This window comes from Drosophila mauritiana, chromosome 3R (assembly GCF_004382145.1).
Source record: "Drosophila mauritiana strain mau12 chromosome 3R, ASM438214v1, whole genome shotgun sequence".
NCBI lineage: Eukaryota > Metazoa > Arthropoda > Insecta > Diptera > Drosophilidae > Drosophila > Drosophila mauritiana.
Genome location: NC_046670.1, coordinates 21820988 through 21841726, shown reverse-complemented (window position 1 = coordinate 21841726; position 20739 = coordinate 21820988). Strand labels below are relative to the sequence as shown.

Here is a 20739-nt window from a genome sequence, read left to right as displayed (position 1 = left end):
TTTGTACTTTTAAATAGATACAATGAGAATATTTTATTAGATTAAAGTTAAATCTAGTGAAAACTTGGAAACATGATATTTGAATCCTTAGTCCTTAAATTTCTGGCGAACACATCTAGGCATTGGGAATAGGTAAACCAGCATATTAAAGGCGGCCAAGCCTACAGCAAAAGCGCAGGAAGCGGCCACATCGATGGTTTCCTGTGCAATAAACGATATAATGATCCGATAAGCTACCACATTATTATCCCACTTACATCGGGATCCGGCAGTCCAAGTCGCTCGTGCATGAAATCCGCTGGTTTGGGACAGATCACAGAGGCGGTGGGAGTGCAGTTGAGTTTCCTCGACTGGAAGGCGATGCTGTGCAGCAATGAGGATGCGTAGCGTGTGTGAGTGCCCTTCGTGCTGTCCTGCAGCCAAGGTTGAAGTCCCTTGAAGGAGCTAATGGTACAAGCACCTCAAGTAACTCCAACTATAGAATGAAGACAGCTCTACTCACCGCACAGTTCCACTAGCCAGTGCAATACTTTTGACAAGGACATAGGTCACCGCAATGGCTGCGTTGAAGGGAACCTTGACCACCAAAAGAAACGCGATCGTGAGCTGTTCAGCCAGCACAAAACTGGACCACAGGGCCACTAGCAAGTAGGCGAAGACAGTACCATTGTTGTACTTCACATCCAACAACAGACTGGAAGAAATAGTCATATACTTTCGAGTCCGATACCCAGAGTAGTGGAACTTACGGATACACAACACAACTGGCTATGACAGCAGATACGGCGGAGAATGGTATGGACACGGAGTTGTAGGCAATCAGTAGAGTGGTGCCCGAATAGAGACCCTCTGGAGTATCCTGCGAGAACTTTTTGCGCCAAATGGGAACTATGGTAAAAGAAGCTTAGACAGCTTTAACTTGAAATGAAAATCGAAACTTACATAGAGATATGGTAGTCAAAATTCCACAACCGTACGACAACCCCAAAATATTGAGGATCATGCCGTTTTTGGTGAAGAATCCGTGGGAATCGTCCTAAAAAATTAGGATTAATTATGCGTAAAATGTGTCATAATTTATTGTCTTACCCCGACATCCGTGTAAAATGCCCATAGGATGCTTAAAGCCAAAGGAAGTAGCAAAAGGCGCAGAAATAGTGTCTTCATACCAACGAGTCCACAGGAGAAGGTTGATGCCAGCAGTTTCCTTAAATAGAAATCAATATAATATTGGGAAAAATGAAGTTAAAGCTTAACTTACAGATACAACATAACCCAAACTTTAAGCTCTCCAGGCTTTCCATATGCCAGGGGCACTTTGCCAGATCCCATGTTGTTTAGAGGGGCATCCGAGATCGGTGTTTCCCGGGAGAAACGTTCCACCAGCGCCTCGATCTGCTGGCTAGACTCCAGGAATCGATCGCGACTACGACGATCCACAGTGGACAGGCAGAGATAGTACATCAAAGGATTCTCGAGCTGAGGACAAGGGAATCCGATGCCATGGAAGTACTCCAGCATGGCACGAGTGCCTCCTGAGTAGACTACTCCGCCTAGGCAGAGGAATAGTGCTCTATCCAGGAATGGGAACACATCGGAGCGAGGCTTCTCCAGCGACAAAAGAATTCCGCAGCCCGTCTTCTTGGCCGTGTTGGACAAAATGGATATCAGCAGATAGGCACTCAAGGGATCCAGGCCGTGGGTCGGCTCATCCAGCAATAGCATGACTAGAAGAACAATTTTATTATTTAAGGAATCCTTGTGATATATCCATAATCTTACCAGGATCTCTGACCAACTGTATTCCAATGGCCAAACGACGCGCCTCACTGATGTTCAGATACTCCACTCTCTTGTGCGCCACTTGGGAAAGGGCCAAATCGGCCAACACTTGCCGCACTTTAGAACTCTTCAGATAGCCACTTAACTAAGAAGAGATTGGGTATTTAATTCTACTCATATTCATTATCCTTTAGAAATATGTATAATTATACTCACTATAGTGGGGGTATAGTGTAGTGTTTGGGCCACCGTAAGACCAGGAACAAAGGTGCAGGATTGGGTGACATAGCCGCATCTCTGTTGGAACAATGCCTTGGAAAGCGGAGATCCATTGAGTAGCACCTGACCACGAGTTGCTCCATCGGCACGTCTAGAAATAACATCTAAAAGAGCTCTCTTGCCACTACCTAAAATTGGTACAATTATTAATATTTTATTTTAAAAGAAATTTAAATAAAAATATACCCTTCGAGCCCAGAATGGCCATAACCTCGCCGCTGTGCACGGTCAGATTGACGCCTTTGAGCACCAGGGCCGAATTGCCGGCTCCATTGAAACAGCCACCACCATCCACCTGTTGTTTGGGCCAAAAAGAAAACAATAAAGGTTTAATAGCAGGGGGTTTTCACGAGTCTGAAGAGAACGTACCTCGGTGGTGTGGAAAATGTTGTGGGCTTCCAGTACGTAGTCGCTGCCGATCATTTTCATAGCCACCGCTGGGAGAGCCGCTTTTGTTTGTTTATACTTCTCGTGCTCTTCGGGCCAAAAACACTCTGTTCGTCACTCAAGAGTGATTTGTTAGGAGCTGATTTCCAGTTCCAGGGAGGGAAGAGAGAATATCAAGAGTGTATAAGTGAGATAGGGATATATAGATACTTGGTTATAAATTGGTATTTCATTAAAACTGAGAACTAAAATTTTACGCAATAAACGATTAGAAAAAATCCTACAAATATTGTGCATTTATTTTGTATACGATTTCAAAAAACTTTAATACAATCTGGATATTTTAGATACTTTATTAATGTATTCTTCTGTAGACCGCGAACACGTCCTCACCAACTGAGCGCTCTGTTCCAACTGAACTGAAACTGTTGCTTGCCCACAGAGGCCATTCCAATTGGCTTGGTTTGATCCGCTCCGCTCCGGCTGGAAGGCGGCTCTCTCCGGCCGACTCGCTTCCAGGCGAAGCAAGCGGGCTAAGATGGCGGCCGAGGCCAAGTTCAGATCAGTTCGCTGCGAGCCGAGCTCCGAGAGAGTTGCCTCCACCGATCCGCGGTTCGCGTCGATTCGACTTTTTTCTGTCGGCCCCCTAACACACAGTTCCCAGCAGAAAATAACAAAAAATATGAAAACACATTAAACGCTTTTGGAAACCTAATTGAAATATTCACGGCTTAACGGGCTATAATATACACACATATATCTGTGCAAAGGCGAATATTTTTTTAATGGCCACCGGGAAGTGCATGCAAATGTGGTTATTTCTTGACTCGCGGAATATTCAATAGATACAAAAAATATAAAAGGAAAAAAGTGGCAAATATTCAAGTGCCGTGAGTGTGTGTGTGTGTGGAGCAGTGCCTATATGGTCTATATAAAATATGCAGACATCGGTGTAGCCACCAGATCGACATTGTAATGTAAGTGTTTTGCCCAAGTTATGAATGAGTGTCGCCGAGCGGCTAATTAGAGTCCAACTGGCCAACTGGTATTTACTGTTAATTGTATTAGGCCAATGGCAGCACTTGCCACCTCGAACCAAATGAAACCGACGAGTATCCACCACGCTCCACGTTCCATTCCTTTGGGTATAATACTAATACCTTCTGGTTCTTCTGTTTTTCGTACTCCCCCCCTCTTCTGTTCTGTTCTGTTCTGTTCTGCTCGCGCGGTCGTCACCATCGCAGGTCAAAGATCCCGCGAGCGGGTTTTGTCTAGCAAATGTATCTTAGCCCACACTCCATCCACCACTGCCACTGCCAGCACTTCTTTGCCGCTCTCCCTGCGCTCAGCGCCCTGCAGAACCCAACCGATCCAAAGTGGAAGTCCAACTCGAAGCCAAAACCAGAACCCAAGTGCCAGCCAAAGCCGGAGTCGCTCAAACAGCCAAGTGCCTGCTGCTCAACTCAACTCGACTCGGCTCGGTTTGTCTTGTCTTTTATTTTCTCTGCAGCTCACTGCTCCGCTGCACAGGAAAAAATAGCGAGAAATAAATCTAATATACAAGCAATATATCATATTTTAAATATTTATCCTTTTTTTTTCATCAAATGGCTGTTTATGCTAAAGAGTGAAAAAATATATCCTGCGATTGAATCTAAAAAATTTATTTAATATTTTACTAAGCTGTTAGAAACTATTTCAATATATTTTATATTTTGTATATATATTTCCAACATTTTTATATTACATATCATTATGGAGTGTTTCTCGCTGTGTGCCAGTGTGTATCTCACGGATACAAGTTTCAGTTTGTTTGTTTGTTTGGCCGGCTGTCTTTGCCTTTGCCATTGCCTCTTTGCGGAGCTGGGTTCTTAGCTCTCCGGGGATCGCTGGTTGTTTGCTCTACCCGCAGATGCCAGCATCGTCTTGGTCTGGTCATTTCCTCGTAAAAACAGCCTTAAACTTACGATCGAGCACTATAGCCATTATTTGTTTTTATGTTTATACTTCAAGCACATAAATAACTTTTTATGCGTCTTAGATGGGTTATGGGTTCTTTTTTTGCAAAAATGCAAAAGACTTTGTCTTTATATAACCATTCAATTTAATCTACTCATTTCTATAATTTACATTGTAATATATGATTCAATTATGAAGTTTGTCACGTATTTCGATGACCCGACGAGCAATGGATTTAATTTCGAACAAGATGTGAAAGCCATAACAGGTCTGAAAGACATTTTTTGCTGGGTAGAGGCAAATACTTTATTCCGGCGTGTACTCTTCCTATATCGACTCATAAAGAATAACCACGCGGCTAAGCAACTTTCACATTCATTTTGCAATTTCGATGCAGCTGCCAATCTGCGCTTAAAATCACTTTCAAAATTTCGTGCCGCGGAACTTGATTTCTCATCGAAAATGAGCTGCGGGCTAATCGAGATTTTGGCCATTGGAATAATTTGGGCCTTTAGCACCATTCTCAGATCATTGTCAAGCTAATGCCTTTGGCCCTTCGCAATGCAAATTCCCAGCCTCCGTTTGGGGTCCATTTCACTGAATCTCGCACCTAATTAGCCATGTCATGTTGACCGGACCGTTAGAATGCTGTTAAAGCCATGGCCAAGCTCATTGAAAAAGTTCCAAAATGATTGCTGCTTCTTCGAGCTGACTTGCTGGATTGTTTTTCTTGATTTTCCCATTGTCGTCGCTTTTTGCCGCCGTTTTTTTGTGGCGTAAATTAGTTAACAGTATTATTATGACCGCTAACGGGGCTCCATGATTTGTGGCTGCTGTTTGGGCCCGCCGAAAAAAAAGATATCAAGCTATTTCAGGGCAGAGAGAAAAAAGCGTTTAGAAGCGGACCGACAGGCAGCGATCGTAATTCAATTTCGACAATTTCAATTCCAGTCCAGAAGAAAACAAATACAGAAACTGAGAAAAAAAAGGAAAACAAATCAAAAGACTTAAGACAGCAACGCGGAGTCTAGACAAAAAGACCAAGGCGCGGCAAAGAGCCAGCTTAAGTTGAATTGATTGTCAGTTATGGCTTTGTGGTGAGTTCGGATCCGGAGTGGGGTGTTGGTGGTATCTGGCATCGGGTATATGGGATCTGGTCTTTGTCTTGGGTCTAGGCTGGTTTTCTGATCGGTTCTCCATAGGTGTGGCTGCATCTAGTTGGACAAAACTTGTTCTTGTTCTCTCGGCCTGAGTCCTCCATATGTGTATGCTCTTTTTCAATTGAACTTAGTCGCTGGTTATTCCGACGGATGGATGGATGAATCATTGCATTTAATGATAGCCGACTGGATGAAGTCAGCGGCGGGCCATTGGAATGATGATGATGATGATGAGACGGAGACCCTTGGTCGCTGGCAAAGTGAAAACTCAACGAGCAGGAAATGCAAATTCGAAATTTCCCACTTGCATAGGCAATCTCTCCAGCTGCGGGGCCATTAAAAGCTGCGACCATGAAAATTGTGGGCATTGATAGATACGCTGCTGGGCCACAGTGAGTTAATTTACTTTTTATTGTAATTAAATTAACACAGCATAGCTGAAGACGTAAACGAAGAAGAAGCCGCAGAAGCAGAACAGCTGCATAATTAGGCGAAGAAAGTACATTTCAGGCTACACACACTTCGTGACTTTTACGGCCGTAAAAAGAGAACTCCAATTCATTTCACTCCAAGTTCTCAGACACGGTTCAGACATGCCGCTGACATAGAATCAGAATAGTGGCAGTCGGAGTCGCAGATGAGACCCTATTTGATTGGACGTGAGCCGAATAAATTGGTCTTAAAAACCATGTCACATATGTACTGGGCCCCCACAATGTGCACTGCGAGAAATAGCTTATTTCCCCAAGAACGCTGCGAAATTAAATGTGATTCTGCCAATTCGAAGCTCATTTCTTCGCAGAACGAAAATGAGAAAAGTTCAATCATAATAAAGTGTGATTGTGCGTGTAATTAGCTTGCTTGCAATGTATAGAAATCTCTTACCACAAAATTGTGCACTTTTTGACCATTTTCGTTGAGTGTGGAGCTGGCGCCCATAAGACCCAGTTGCTGTGTGTCTTTGGGTCTCTGGGTGTGTTCGGGAATTTGGCCAAATACGCCCGTCCGTCGCATTTTTATGCATGCAATGGCAACGCAGGGAAAAATTGCCATTTTTCTGTTTTCGTTCGGTTTGCCATGGAATTTATGTCAATTAGCCTGGTGGCAGCACACGTGTTTCCGTGGAGGCGGAGGAGCAAATGGGGAGCGGCGGGATCGGCTTTGGCATGCAAATTTTTACCCACAATTGTTGGCCACTTTCACAAGTCTTTCGCAATACAGGAAAGTGTTTTGTTTCGACTCGGTTTTGAGTCGAGTGGCTGGGGATTTGTTTTGGTTTTCAGCTCGGCGTTAATTGCCTGTAAAGATGCCCGAAACTGTGGCAAAGTTTCGTATTCCGTTTGGGCAATTAATAAAACTGACCTTGCCTGAGTTTTCTAACCGCAAAACTGAAAACTGAACGCTCCACGCTGAAGCGCTGGAAACTGAAAGCCGATCCGAACCGCTGAAATACGCTGAATTGAGACCACCACGGTGGTATTGCCGGTGGTTTCGGTGGTGGGGGCTATGCAGCCATGACGAATATTCGTTGACGGCATGACATTAGCTCGACTTTTTGGGGTCACAGTCAGCGGAATTCTTGTGCTCGCATTTCTGCCAGCTAGTCGGTTAACTCATTTCTGGTTATGCCCCTGCCGCGGATATTGCCCAATTTGATAGCGATTTGTGGGCCAGATTCATTAGTTCGCTCACAAAACGGCTCAGCTCCAGCGGCTTTGGTTTGCCATTAGTCAGTGTTTAATTAATCATTTTTTCTTCTAGTTCTCGCAGCATTTGTTGACAGCAGCTTGTGAGCTATATTAAATCAATCAATAGCTCAGCGACTTGGAAAAATGTTAGTAACCAGAAACTGACGCATCAACAGTTGTCATTTCACAAAACCGTCTTACTACTAAACATTATTTTTTATGACCATTTTTTCTCGCTGTGCACCCATTCACCTGCTGGGCCTGGTGCCCATCTCTGCCCGAATTTCGTCGTTTCGACGTTTACCCACTCATAATCAATTTACGCAGCCGAAACTTTCACAAGTCGCAGAGCTGTGGCATCTCGAAGATTTCCTCGCTGCGTGCTCGTCTGCTCTTTGACTGACTGACTGACTGGCTGACTGACTGAGTGACTGTCGCTCATCCGCCATGGAGGCCAGTGCTATAACATGAGCATCTATCGCACAACGTGGCCAGCAATTTGCATACTGGCTTTTGCCGGCAGCAGCGACAACGATTGGGCACAAAAAAACGTGCTAAAAATCTAACAAAAACCCCAACGAAAATCTCTGGAACCCGAGTGTTCAATTAACACGCACACACACACACACACACACACTCGCACAAAACAAGTCGTCTCGGATGCCTTTCCTCCCAAGGCATAATCACAAAAAATTTCATCTTTTTCGAACCGGACGACGAGCAAGTTCAACAAACCGCTTTGTCGTCGGAATGAAGCGAGGAATGTTGGCCACGGGCTGCCGATCATTTAATTTGTTTATTATTAATTTGCATCTGGCTATGGCATTAGTCAGCTCTGGAAATCGGCTCTCGTTGCCCGCCCCTTTTGCCGGCCACGCCCTCCCTCAACTGCATAAATATCTGTTGGTCCTGAGTAGAGTATTTCAACTTTTTGGCGCTGCAAATGTGTCTAAATATATCTGCATACGTGATTCGGTCGGGTTTTTGGCTAACACATCTGTGACTTTGCATTCTGCGGTTTTTTTAGAATTTTGCGTGATTTTTAATGATTCACATGGGGCATTAAATACTTATTTAATGAAAAGCATCCTATACAATCAGGGGCTCACATCTTTATTTCTGTTTGCGTTCATCTTAAGAACAATACGAACTTTATGAGAAGAATTCCAAAGTTATCAAGAAAATCTGGGTTGTAAACAAGTTTTCAGTATACATATTTTTTTAAATGGTTCTTATTTTCTTTTTTTATATTGACAATTAACTGTTTACAAGATGATGGTTTTGATAATTTGATCAAATAATTAAATATTTAAAAGGTAAATTAGGCATAAACTTTCTGATTTCTTTGATTTAACCTTATGCTCCACTAATTTATGCTTTTGTCTTTTCATATTCTGTTGACTTTTTCCCAGTTAAATAAAGCTTTATGACTTTAAGTGCATGCCAGCTTCGTTGTGTATGCAGTTTCCCCTCCTTTAATAATCGCAAATTACAAAACTGCAACTGTGACCCACTTTGAGGCAGTCGCAAAATATTTTGTAGGCATTTATCATACGCCCCGTGTGCCGCAGCAGCTACAAATTATGCCACAAGAGTTTCACTTTCACAGCGAGATCTTAGCTGGCTAGTGGTTTTCCCAGTCCCTCAGTTAGTCACTTGGTCACTTAGTCAGTTCGTCAGGCTGTCAGCGGCAATCAGGTGGCCGCTTTTGATATGGGAGGGAGGCTGACCCACCTCTTCACCTGTTGACTAAACGTCCAGGGAACCAGTTTTGGTTCCAGTGAAATGAGGAGCCCAGCAACCCAATTTAATTGGCTTTTGCGTGGGAATGGAAATGGACAATGCTGGAGTTGGAGCTGGAGCTGGTTGAACCGCAGGTCAGGTCTCGTTTGCAGCTCAATCACTCGCACAACTCGCAATCTTTCAAGTGCCAGGCCACAAAAGCCTGAACCAAGAGAGAGAGCAACAAATTGTTATGGCCGCGGACCACTTGAAAGCCACTTGGGCGCGCTCCATTAAATCATAAAATGTGCGCACAAGCCGGCGATCAGTGACCGAAAAGCCGAAGGAGGAGTCCCAGTTGTCGTGGTCGGCGCAGCTCGTGTCTAACTGCAGTTTTGCATCAATGGTCATGTGAGTGCAACTGCAGCAACTGCAACAGCGAACGGTTCTCGACTTGTCAACTGACGCATGTATCGCTAGATTCTCCACATCGTGGCCAACGGGAATGCAGACTGACAGCAACGGGACTCTGCCGTCTGCATATGCAACATCTTGGCCAAGTCAGGCGACAACCAACAGACGACAGCTGGCTGGCAATTGGCCTAAGCGGCCAATAGAGTGCTAAGCTATTGCCAATAACCGTTGGCCCATTACTTAGCGCACTGTGACTTATTCACACCAGCCAGCAGCCGCAGCAGCCGGCCTCGTTGACAGGCAAATATCCGCTAGCTGCGGCTTTAGTTTCTGCCCGATCTGACCGATCATGCAACGATCGAGCGACCCAATTGGCCATAAGCTAATCGAGACTGTGATATAATTCCGGCCAGACTGCAGTTGCAACTGCAGCGGAACTTGCCTGGATTTTGGCCACAGCTGCGTCCAGTTTTTTGCCAAGATTCGAGAACGGCAATCTGATAAAGGCGGCTAAGGCTTGGCCAGCAGACAGTTAGGTGCGGAATGCCACCCAAGCAACTAAGTCATGGGAACTAAACAATCAAATTTGTATATGTTTCACTTATTTTCATTAAGATTATAGTTATCGAAACGTAACAACACGAAATTTTTGGCCATGTCAACATTGCATTTTAATAAATTCTAGAACGTGCTGATGCAGAAGTTTTCAGCTTTGTTTATGGTGATAAAGTGCTTAACAGCTTGGTAAGCAATCTTAAGTTATAAAACACCTACAACGTATTGCACTAGATCTCCAAAAAGTTGAACAAAATGCTTATTGGTGTACCTATGCAAGTAATACTCTTTCAAAAGTGTTGTGCCATTTAAACAAACAATTGAATCAATCAGTGGTAATTTTTTACCCACTCAATTACTAATATACACAACATAATGAGCTCGTTTTTGATAGTTTATAACGCAAGTGCGAGACTTTAGCTAAAAACTAAAAGTCACTTTAATCATTTCTTCACTTTCTTCGCTGTCAGCTGTCGGTTTTTTGCCGCCACTCGCAATGTTTTTGCTTCACGCACTTGTGCGAACAATGGACATAGATATAGATACGCGTACTGCGAGATACTTAGATATGGGCTGCCGCGTCACCGGAGCATCGTGATCGCATAAATCAATGCCGCCGTCTTGGTCGCAGCCGTATCATTGCCCCCAATACCATTCATTCATTACAAAGCGACGCTTTTAGATGCCGAACATCTCTTTCTTCTTTACGGCCCATATAGACATTGCCCAGTTTGCAGTGTGGGTACACTGGGAGAAATAACGAATGTAGGAGTTCCCAATTCAGAGAAAAGTTACGAATGATAGGCATAGATTAATTAGAAGGAAATCATACCTGAATTGGATTATATCCTGAAGGATATATAATCAGTAAACACCTTAGAAGGCTAGTTAGTTAGCAGATAGTTTTTAGTGCATATGGTAAGTACCACTATCTGGGACTGCATATCTGTGTGGGCAACTTGCCACGGGTTGGGATGGGATGTCTGAACTATATCAGGCACTCTCGCGGGTATTAAGGCCCCCTAAGCTGACTTCCACTTTCACTCGGTGTGAGCCAAGTGCTGGCCAAAAGCTGAAACCAGGCAAAAACGGTTACGGCCGCGGAAAAAACAGAGGCACATAATTGTATGAGGGAAAGAAATGATAATAATAAACAAAAACGCGCTGGCAGACAAACCAAATCGAGTAAAATGCGTTGAACGGCGAGGAAAATCCGTTTATGCGATTATGCCACAAGTGGTGATTTTAATTAAAGCGAATTTAACACGCAATTAAAAGTGTTAATACACCAGCCGAGTTCCGCGGCAACAATGTTTAAAATCTTAAAGTTATCTCTTAGTAGAGAGATGGGCGAAAGCATTGCCGTAATCCGAGAGCCAAGCTTTCTTCTTCTGGGCACCGCCCCCCAGTCCCAAGACCCCAAACCCAAATCCCAATCCCAGCTTCACTTTCGGCGACTGTCTAGTGGAGCTTGCCATTACGAATATGGTTTGGAGCTTGGAGTTGGATGTGGACGTGAATGTGAAGTATCTTACCACTCACTTTCGCCGCACTCGTAGAACACTTGAGTAGCTGCCATACGTAATTTCTGCGGCTGGCAAAACGGAAATCCGCACGGCTCGCTGCACTGCATCCATTTGGCGTCCACACAATCCGGCGACAGCAGTTGCATTAGTTTGTTTGCCTTTCGTTCGCTTAGCATTGCATAATGCTGCCGAGCAAACATTGGTTCATTTGCATGGATTTTTGCTACCTTTATTTTTGGCGGGGGGTGGCTTGCATTGGCAATTAAAAACCCAGAGGCCGTGTCCAAATGAGTTGCGCTTTGTTCTACCGCCCGGCGTTTTGGATTTCCTCAAGATACGGAGCTGGAAATCTGAAAGACAACACCCGATTAGCTAGCATTGTCTTGGCTTTTATGCACCTGCTCGTTTTAAGACACCCAAAAAATAAATATGATATTGCACAATAACAAAAGAAGCCCGTGGTAGCAAGTTAATAAATACAGCACAAGCATTATTTATTATGACTTATTTATTTTGAAAAGTAGATAAAGTATAAATCAAATTTTCGAATAGGTCTTTGTTAGGGTGTCTTAAGTTCGCCTCTCCTCTTATACGACACCATTTCCGCTTTTGTCATGACAATGGTTGCGAATATGCCACTCCGATTCCGAATCCAAATCCGAATCCAACATCGACTCCAACTGGCGCTGCGTGTGGATATATGTGGGCATTGTCATTAGGTTAATTCCCGCCAATTATGAGTAATAATGGCGCAGCCATTCTCGCGTCATTCTTGACCCACTTTAAGTCGGAATTAGCTTAGTATTTTGGCCCGAACTCTCTAACCCGATCCGTGTGCTTTCCGGCAGATCATGGAGCTGAGCAACTTTTCGAGCGGCAAGAAGATGTCACGCGAGGAGCGCCGCTACTCGGTGCCCCACGGACCCAATACCCCACTGCCACCGGCGGCATCCGAGGATCTGCACGCCTGGTCCATCTACAGGTGAGTGATTGAGTGGTTAACGGTGGGGGAACCCCATTTCGAGACCTGGGTGTGGTCACTGGAGGAACAGCAAGGGGGAGTAGCTGGGGTAACCACTGGCTGGAAGCCGCACCTGCCCATCGAAGTTTTGACGGTTGATTTAACCGCAGTGGACGGAAGTTCAAATGCCATAAATGGCTAATTGAAGAGCCCACGGCCAAGCCCACCAATCATGTCCAGCTGACCGCAACTGCAGCCGCCCAGTGCAGCTCTCTATGACGCTTTCCATCCTCCACAACGAGCAATACAAATACCCCCATCCCATCCCATCCGTAGGCAAAACCTGAACTCTGACTTCACCGATTCGGCTCTGGGCTCGTCGGACAAATCACCGCTGCCATATGGAAACTTCCAGCTACGCGATACCACAGTTCAATCAATCTTAAACCATCCGCGCTACGGACCCAAGTGAGTAATCTCATACATTATTTGAATAAACAATTATTAAGCATAATCAAGCGTTAATAGTTCCGGACTATGATCTCAGCACTTGAGCATTTTGGTTACGTACAAAAACACATTAATAGAATTAGCTATACCTTTATACATTTAAGAATAAGATTTAAACGTTATCAGTATATATTATACTATATACCCGACCATACCTAATCCTTTCAGATCACCCTTGGGCTCAAATATGTACACTTACTTGAAGTTCGGACTGCCGCGCGTCTTTCCGCCAAATGCTGGATCGCAGCGCTCGCATCGTCCTGGTCCGGGTCCGGGTGCGGGACCGGGTCATGGCCATGGTGGTTCCAGTGCCCTGGGCGGAGTGCGAGGACGAGTGAACCGCGCCTTTCGGGATAGCTCGGGTGCACCGGCTGGAGCCGGGAGCAGTGGCTACGATAGCAGCGACAACGAGACAACCCGCAGTCGGGTGCCGCCCAATCTCCGGAAGTATCGCAGCGAGTCCGACTTCCGTGCCATCGGCGGCATGCCGCACTCGCGTCCTGAGTCGCGGGCTCAGATTGGAGGAGGCGGTGTCCCGGTGGCTGCCCTGCGGCAGGCCAACAGCCGGGCCAGCATTGCGGTGGGTCAGCACCACCATCAGATGCAGCAGCATCAGCAGCAGTACGGGAAGCACTACGGTCACAGGTCGCACAGCGAGGCGGATCTCCTGGGAGCCGGATTGAGCCAGGTGGATGGCGGTGGCGGGATGGGCTACGACTACAACGAGGCCCGACTGTACGGCAGCTCCAGGCAGTATGGCAATGGAAATGGTCACAACCCGGGCAGCAGGAAGCAGTCGGGCATGGGCCTGATCTACCCGAACATCCAGGTGCACTGCCTCGATGTGAATCCCTGCCTGCGCGGTGTGTCGATGCAGGCCAAGGCGGGGGATCTGTTCGCCATCATGGCCACATCGCAGCGGGAGGGAAGTGCGCTGGCCGAGTGCTTGGCGGGATTGACTGAACGTCTGGGTGGGGAGATCCTCATCAACGGACAGCAGGTTAGTCGCCGTGGGCTGCGTGAACTCTGCAGCTATGTACCGGCTCTCGAGGTCTCCTCCCTGGATCCGCGAATGAGTGTCCAGTGCACTCTCAATTTCCATGCCGCGCTGAGAGGTCCCATTGATCGCAGCGATCTGGAGGAGCGCATGGATGTGCTCATCGAGGATTTGGGGCTGAACACGGTGCGTGCCTCCAATGTGTCCACTTTGACCCACTCGGAGAAGCAGCGCTTAAGCGTGGCCTGCCAGCTGCTGGCGCAGTCGTCGCTGTTGATTCTGGATCAGGTGACCAGCAACATGGATATCTTCGACACATTCTTCCTGGTGGAGTACCTGCGCCAGTGGTGCAGCGGTGGTCGCATTGTGATCATGACGCTTCAGCCGCCCACCTTCGAGATTCTATCTATGTGTTCCGGCGTTCTGCTGCTCTCCGGGGGAAGGACCGTCTTCTCCGGCAGTCGGGCGGATCTACCACGACACATGGGCGAGCTGGGCTATCCATGTCCGCCTTTCAAGAACCCAGCGGACTATTACTGTAAGTAACTAGTGATTGAGTGCAGCTTGAATGGGTAATCATTTATTCTTCTCTAGTGGATTTGGTCACCCTGGACGACCTTTCGGCGGCCGCCATGCTGGAGTCCTCGGCCCGCATTGAATCTCTGGCCAACGCCTGGGATCAGATTAACTCGGAGCCCCCATTAGCCGCGCCGCCCGCCTCGCTGCCGAACTTCACCATGAAGGCAGGCTTCTTTGGCCAGATCAGCGCCCTGATCAAAAGATTTGCCGGCTACAAGCAGCCGGGATCACTGCTCACCTGGATCAGCAAGCTGATCGCCGCCGCAGTCCTGTCCCTTTGCATTGGCTGCATCTTCTGGGATGTGCCCGCTTCCGATCCACAGCTGAGCTACCACGACCGCTTGGGATACCATCATTGCGTCATGGTGCTAGTCTACTGGCCACTGGTCATGCTCACCATTCGCGACACGCAGGAGGACCGCCGCCATGCGGAGCGAGACATACGCCTGGGACTCTATACGCGCAGTCTTTATATCGTTGTGCAGGTATGATAAGATTAGATATGATATGCAGTCCATGTACCACAACTAAATCCATTTTATTGCATTTGTTTTGTTTGTAGAGTCTCCTGGGCCTGTTTCCAAGCCTCTGCATCTGGCTCGCCTACTTGCTTCCTGCCCACAGCATGGCGGGACTTTACACCTATTCCAACAGCAGCGATACGGGCATATACCTGTATATGGGTAAGCTATCTTGGACACCACCGCCCACTATCCCCTGGTTAATTCTCCCATTGATTCACAGGCTACATGCTGCTCTACTTGACGCTCATTCAGACATTGGCACTGTTCTGTGCCCACCTGCTGCCCTGCAAGGTCTCGGCGAGCATTGTCAACGGGCTCATCAGCCTGGCAGTGGCGTCAGTGGGTGGCTACCTGGTGCATCCCCAGAACCTGGCCCAGTTCTGGTCCTGGTTGCAGTTCGTTTCGCCGGAACGTTGGCTGCTGCCCGTCCTGGTGCAGGATGAGTACAGTGCCGAGACGTTGTCCAACTCCGCAGGACTGCAGTTGTGCCGAAATAAGCAGGTTGGTGTGCTAGAAGGGATTATCATGGCCATGACAATATTAAACTCATATAATTGCGCAATTTCAGGTGCAGCACCAGGAGATTATTGTGCAGCAGCCCTGCCCGCCGCCCAACGGCACCCAAGTGCTAGTCGACTTCGAGCTGCTGCCCCAGCAGCACGTGCTGGATCCCACGCCCACCTATGACCAGACCACCTCGGTGGCTTTGGTCCTGGGCTCGGTGATCGTCTTCTGCGTCACCTTCATCGTCTTTTTGTGCAATTGTCGCGGCGCCTGTCGAAGGAAGCGGAGCCGTTAGGCAGATACCGTGACTTGGAGCTGGCCAGGATCTGGAGTTTAGATGGCATAGGCTACCGAACTGTACATTCCATAGAAACTAATTCTTGAAATAAATAGTGTTTAGTCGAGGCTGCGTTCGTTTAACTAACTAAAGGCAAGTGGTTTTATTGAGCTTGGAATGGTCATAAGGCAGTTTGATTAACAGGGTTTTTGTATATCTATAAAAATCCTTAAAACGCTAATAATGTTATCAAAAATATTCCAAATACAACTACAAATATTTCAGATATGTACTTTTGCTACATATTTAAAAATGTCTTTCTACGTAAGTTTTAGATTTCAGTTTAGAACGTAAATAAAATTAACTGAACCGAGAATTTTTTACAATTCTCTTTTGTATTCGACTTGAGAAGTTTAGATTTAAAGTTGAACTTTATGGAAATCAAAGAAATATCTTAAAACTGGGAATCAATCGTATACTCAAAAGTGTGTTGACCTAATGGTGGAACAATCGCAGATTGGTGTGCGCCATGATGATACCGTGCTCATCGCAGGCGGCAATGACACCAGCATCATTGGTGGATCCTGCGGGACTGGCTATGTAGGAGACGCCGCTCTGGAAGAATATTTAGGCAATTTAAAAAAAGAAGCTCCAAAATACTATCTAGCTAACTCACCAGGCTAGCGCGATCGATATTATCACGGAAGGGGAAGAAGGCATCGGATCCCAGGGCCACACCACTCAGCTGCTTCAACCACTCCACTTTCTGCTCGCTAGTCAGTTGGGCTGGTGCCTTGTCGAACCTATATAGAAGAGTGGGTTTAGAGACTGCAAATATGTAATAAATCTGTACAACTTACATTCCCTCGAACTGCGACAGAGGCATGTCCTTGCCCACGGTTCCGTTTACGTAATTGTCGATTGCATTCGAGATCTCCGCCCGCTTCACACCAGCCTTGAACTTCATGCCGGCAACGCTGGGATGCTGACGCAGCCACCAGTTGTCCGCCTTCTCACCCGCCAAGCGGGTGCAGTGAATCCTCGACTGCTGGCCGGCACCGATGCCCACGACCTGTCCATCACGGGCATAGCACACGGAGTTGCTCTGAGTGTACTTCAAGGCAATGGTGGCCACAATCAGATCCCGCACAGCCGCCTCGGGCAGAGGACCACGCTTGCTCACCACATTGGAAAAGAGCGAGGCGTCGATGACGGCATCGTTGCGCTTCTGCTCCAGCGTCAGGCCAAAAATAGTCTTGCGCTCCACCGAGGAGGGTTCATAGTTGGGGTCCATCTAAAAGTATTGAAATTTAAATTTAATAATCAGGAACATAAGGCATTAAAGTATCAGTACTACCTGCAGGATACAGTAGCCACCATTCTTCTTTTTCTTCAGGATCTCCAGAGCTTCGGGCTCGTAGCCCGCGGCAATGATACCATCGGACACCTCTCGCGAGATTATCCTGGCCGTCACAGCATCACACACATCAGAGAGGGCCACAAAGTCGCCAAAGGAGCTCATGCGGTCGGCTCCACGGGCACGAGCATAGGCCGTAGCCAGAGGTGTCAACTGCTCGTACAAATCATCCACCATGCAAAGCTTGGCCTGTGCCGGATTTAAAGGCACTCCAACAGCCGCACCCGCTGGGGACACGTGCTTAAAGCTAGTGGCCGCCGGCAGCTGCAAAGCCTTTTTCAGTTCCCTAACCAACTGCCAACCGTTGAGGGCGTCGCACAGGTTGATGAATCCCGGCGAGGCATTGAGGACCGTCAGTGGAAGCTTGGCCAGCTGTGTGTAGAGCTGAGCCGGCTTTTGGTGGGGATTCATGCCGTAGCGCAGCGGTAACTGGGACACTCCCGATCCATACTGCTTCCTAAAATAATCTGAGATGGCATCATCGTAGGTGGCGGTGTGCGTGAATGCCTTGAGGGCCAAAGCCTGACGCGTTTCCACGGTGGTATTCCCCGAAGCCTTCAACTCCGACAGGACACGATCATAATCGACTGCTTCGCATACAACTGTGACCCGCTGGTGATTCTTAGCAGCCGCCCGAAGCAGTGTAACGCCTCCAATATCGATGTTCTCCACGGCATCGGCCAGCGTAACATCAGGCTTGGCTACGGTGCTGGCGAAGGGGTACAGATTGCAGACCACCAGCTGGATAAGATCGAAGCCCTGCTTGCGCATGTCAGCCAGATCAGAGTCGGTGGTGCGGGAAAGGATTCCAGCATGCACAGCCGGGTGCAGCGTCTTCACACGTCCACCGAGCATCTCAGGTGCTCCCGTAATCTCAGAGACATCCCTCACCTTCAGGCCAGCGCCACGCAAGCTAGTTGCAGTGCCTCCACTGGCAACCAGGTCGAAGCCCAGTGCCACCAGACTCTTGCCCAAGTCGAGCAGGCCCGTCTTGTCCGACACACTGAGGAGAGCTAGGGAAGATATAGCAATTTTAGATAATCCACGAGAAAGGATCCTGTCAGACTTACCAATCTTGCTGGAGCTCATGGTTGATGTCTGGTTTCGCTGATTGCTGAATGCGTCTGAACCGCTTGGCAACTGAAATGCAAATGAAAGACGAGATCAGTCAGTGGGCGATGGCGATTGTGTGGGCTGGGCTGGTTGTTCGGTGCACAAACATGTTTACGCGTTTTCGCTTTTCTGGCTAGGCAACGACCTCCCCTGCGGTCTGTGGTCCCCATTAGCGAGGTGTAGGGTTATCAGATACTCCTCAAGCCGCTTGCATCAGCAGCAAAACGGTGGGATTGAGATTCAAAACAACAACAAATGACTCAAATTTACGTAGGTTCATTTATTGCCAAGCCGCGTCTAGTGTTACATTGCCTTATCAGTATCATTGACTCGGCTGGGTGGTGGCTGAGTCTCTGCCTCCTCTTTCTCCCCCTTTTGCTTCTTTGCTAGATCCGTTGAGAGCATTGTTTCTTGATCCCTTTGCCGCTTGCGCTGTCCCTCCTTTCTTCGCTTGTGTTTGTTGGACTTCATATGCAGTCCCCACTGGTACTCCCCAACGAAATGCCGTTCGCATATTTGACAAAAATGGCTAGTCTCCTCATCCAAATCCGCTCCAGGATGCTCCCGCTTGGCCATTGGTTGTATCTCGCAAGCCTCTTCGTTTCGATAGCGTTCTATGATGGTCTCTGCCCGCTTGTAGACTGACTCCTGCCAAGCTGCCACATCACTGGTGTCCAGTTCGTAGAGATCTGGCACCTGTCGATCTTTGCTGGCCAGGAATCGATTGCTGATCCACTTCAGCTGCTTCTTTGAGTATCGTCGAGTGACTAACTTTAGTTCTTCGCAACAACTGCGCAGGAGTTCCAAGCCATCTGGGAGACCTTCTTCTTTCAGTTTCTCTGGGCCTGGCAGCTTGTAACTATGGGTTTTGAGGTACTCCTCTATCTTTTCGTCCTGCTGCTGGTCGTACTTGATCAGATAGGGAATAAACTCCTTGTAGCCAATCGTCTGCAGAACTCCCGACGTATAGGCCTGCACAGTGGTAGCGTGGTGGGCATTGTGAAACTGTCGTAGTTCAGGGAGCAGCCCTTGGGCCAGCATGCCATCTACGCGGGAATCCAATCGTTCATTTAGAACATCCTGCTGGCAACGCAACCAAAGGAGAACGATGTGTGGATAGCGAAGGGGTCCACCCAGGCGGTTTCCTCCAGGCTGTGCCCGCTGTTCCGCCAGCATCTGGGTCAAAGTCTGCCCGGTGCTCTGATACACTTCGATAGCCCGGATGATCTTGCGCCGGTTGTTGGGGTGAAAACGGTTGGCACTACCTGCGTCGATATTGGCAAGGTGCTGATGCAGCTCGAGGGTGGACAAAGCATTCAGTTCGGCATCCTTAAGATGCTCCCCCGAAGGTTTGTGTTCGTCCGGCTTGACATCCGAGTCCACCAGAATATCCCAAAGCAGGGATTCTATGTAGTAATTCGTGCCGCCCACCACAATCGGAGGAGTTTCCTTGGCGAGCAGGCGCTCCACAATGGGCAGTGCCGCGTTGCGAAAGTGAGTGACTGTGAAGGGTTCCGCCGGCGTGGCCACGTCCAGGAGATGATGTCGTGCCCGGGACTGCTCCTCCTTGGTTGCCTTGGCGGTGGCGATGTCCAGGTGGGTGTAAACCTGCATGGAATCAGCGCTGATTATCTCTCCTCCAAAGCGTTCTGCCAGTTGCAAAGACAGTTTCGTCTTTCCGGTGCCCGTGGAGCCCAGGATCACAATTAGCGGCACCTTTCGAATCATTTCCACTTGTTTCGAGTCAATTGAAGTCAATTAAGGTAAATAAAACCCACACGTTTTGAGCACGTGTATTCCTATGGGGACCAAACCACCTGTTGCCACCAGCTGTTTTTTGTGTTTACAAGTAATTGGTATTCTGTTTGCAATTGGCTTATACAAAAGTAAATTATTCGCTAATAAATAAGCCTATTTTGATGCACAAACCTATTGTTTAAACTTACAAATCGAAAAATAATTGTAGCGATTTAAAGGGAAATAGTGTGACCACACAAAATTCTGCCGGAATATAAAAGCACCGCGTTGCCAACTACTCTGTTGATAAGCGAGCCAATGTTGTCCTAAGAAATTCAAAATGGGCGGGAATTTTAAGCTGACTTCAGGTTGCAAGAAAATTTATATTAAAACCAAGTTCCAAAAATTTTTAAGATTAAAAAATAAAAAATAAATAAATTAAAAAATAAGAATCGAATTAAAACTATATTTTAGAACACATTCTGAACCTAGATATATTAAGATAAAACAGAACTCAAAAGTTTAATTAAGGGCACTGCTTGATTTGCTTAAGAATGTGCAGTTATTGTATTTTTTATATTTTTTTATATAGATATATATATTTTTTTTAATATTTTTTTTTTCGATATCCACGCGATACATCGCATC

At 47.1% G+C, this 20739-nt stretch overlaps 4 protein-coding genes across 5 annotated transcripts; 1 reads left to right on the top strand and 3 right to left on the bottom strand.

The window, feature by feature from the left end:
• On the bottom strand, positions 1-2873 carry LOC117144152 (ATP-binding cassette sub-family G member 5). The gene is made up of 12 exons (XM_033309184.1): positions 2842-2873; positions 2431-2587; positions 2248-2356; positions 1999-2189; positions 1783-1927; positions 1262-1727; positions 1090-1207; positions 943-1036; positions 750-888; positions 503-694; positions 258-444; positions 1-201 (listed from the first exon to the last, which is right to left on the bottom strand). Exons 2-12 carry the CDS (start codon positions 2488-2490, stop codon positions 88-90), a joined length of 1815 nt encoding a protein of 604 aa, XP_033165075.1. The 5' UTR covers positions 2491-2587; positions 2842-2873; the 3' UTR covers positions 1-87.
• A 152-nt stretch (positions 2874-3025) lies between these two features.
• On the top strand, positions 3026-15971 carry LOC117142314 (ATP-binding cassette sub-family G member 8). 2 transcript variants are annotated; one of them, XM_033306219.1, is made up of 8 exons: positions 3026-3425; positions 12321-12454; positions 12770-12901; positions 13112-14478; positions 14535-15004; positions 15082-15202; positions 15264-15544; positions 15612-15971. In XM_033306219.1, exons 2-8 carry the CDS (start codon positions 12324-12326, stop codon positions 15840-15842), a joined length of 2733 nt encoding a protein of 910 aa, XP_033162110.1. In that variant the 5' UTR covers positions 3026-3425; positions 12321-12323; the 3' UTR covers positions 15843-15971. The 2 variants fall into 2 exon arrangements, with proteins under 2 accessions (XP_033162110.1, XP_033162111.1); XM_033306220.1 differs by lacking the exon at positions 12770-12901.
• Positions 15959-20381, bottom strand: LOC117142315 (bifunctional purine biosynthesis protein PURH). Its single transcript, XM_033306221.1, has 6 exons — positions 20301-20381; positions 18312-18381; positions 17182-18254; positions 16685-17118; positions 16501-16627; positions 15959-16439 (listed from the first exon to the last, which is right to left on the bottom strand). The coding sequence occupies exons 2-6, from the start codon at positions 18328-18330 to the stop codon at positions 16320-16322; spliced, it is 1773 nt and encodes a 590-aa protein (XP_033162112.1). The 5' UTR covers positions 18331-18381; positions 20301-20381; the 3' UTR covers positions 15959-16319.
• On the bottom strand, positions 18611-20286 carry LOC117142316 (tRNA dimethylallyltransferase). Its single transcript, XM_033306222.1, has one exon. It carries the CDS (start codon positions 20080-20082, stop codon positions 18658-18660), a length of 1425 nt encoding a protein of 474 aa, XP_033162113.1. The 5' UTR covers positions 20083-20286; the 3' UTR covers positions 18611-18657.
• Positions 20382-20739: the final 358 nt, after the last annotated feature.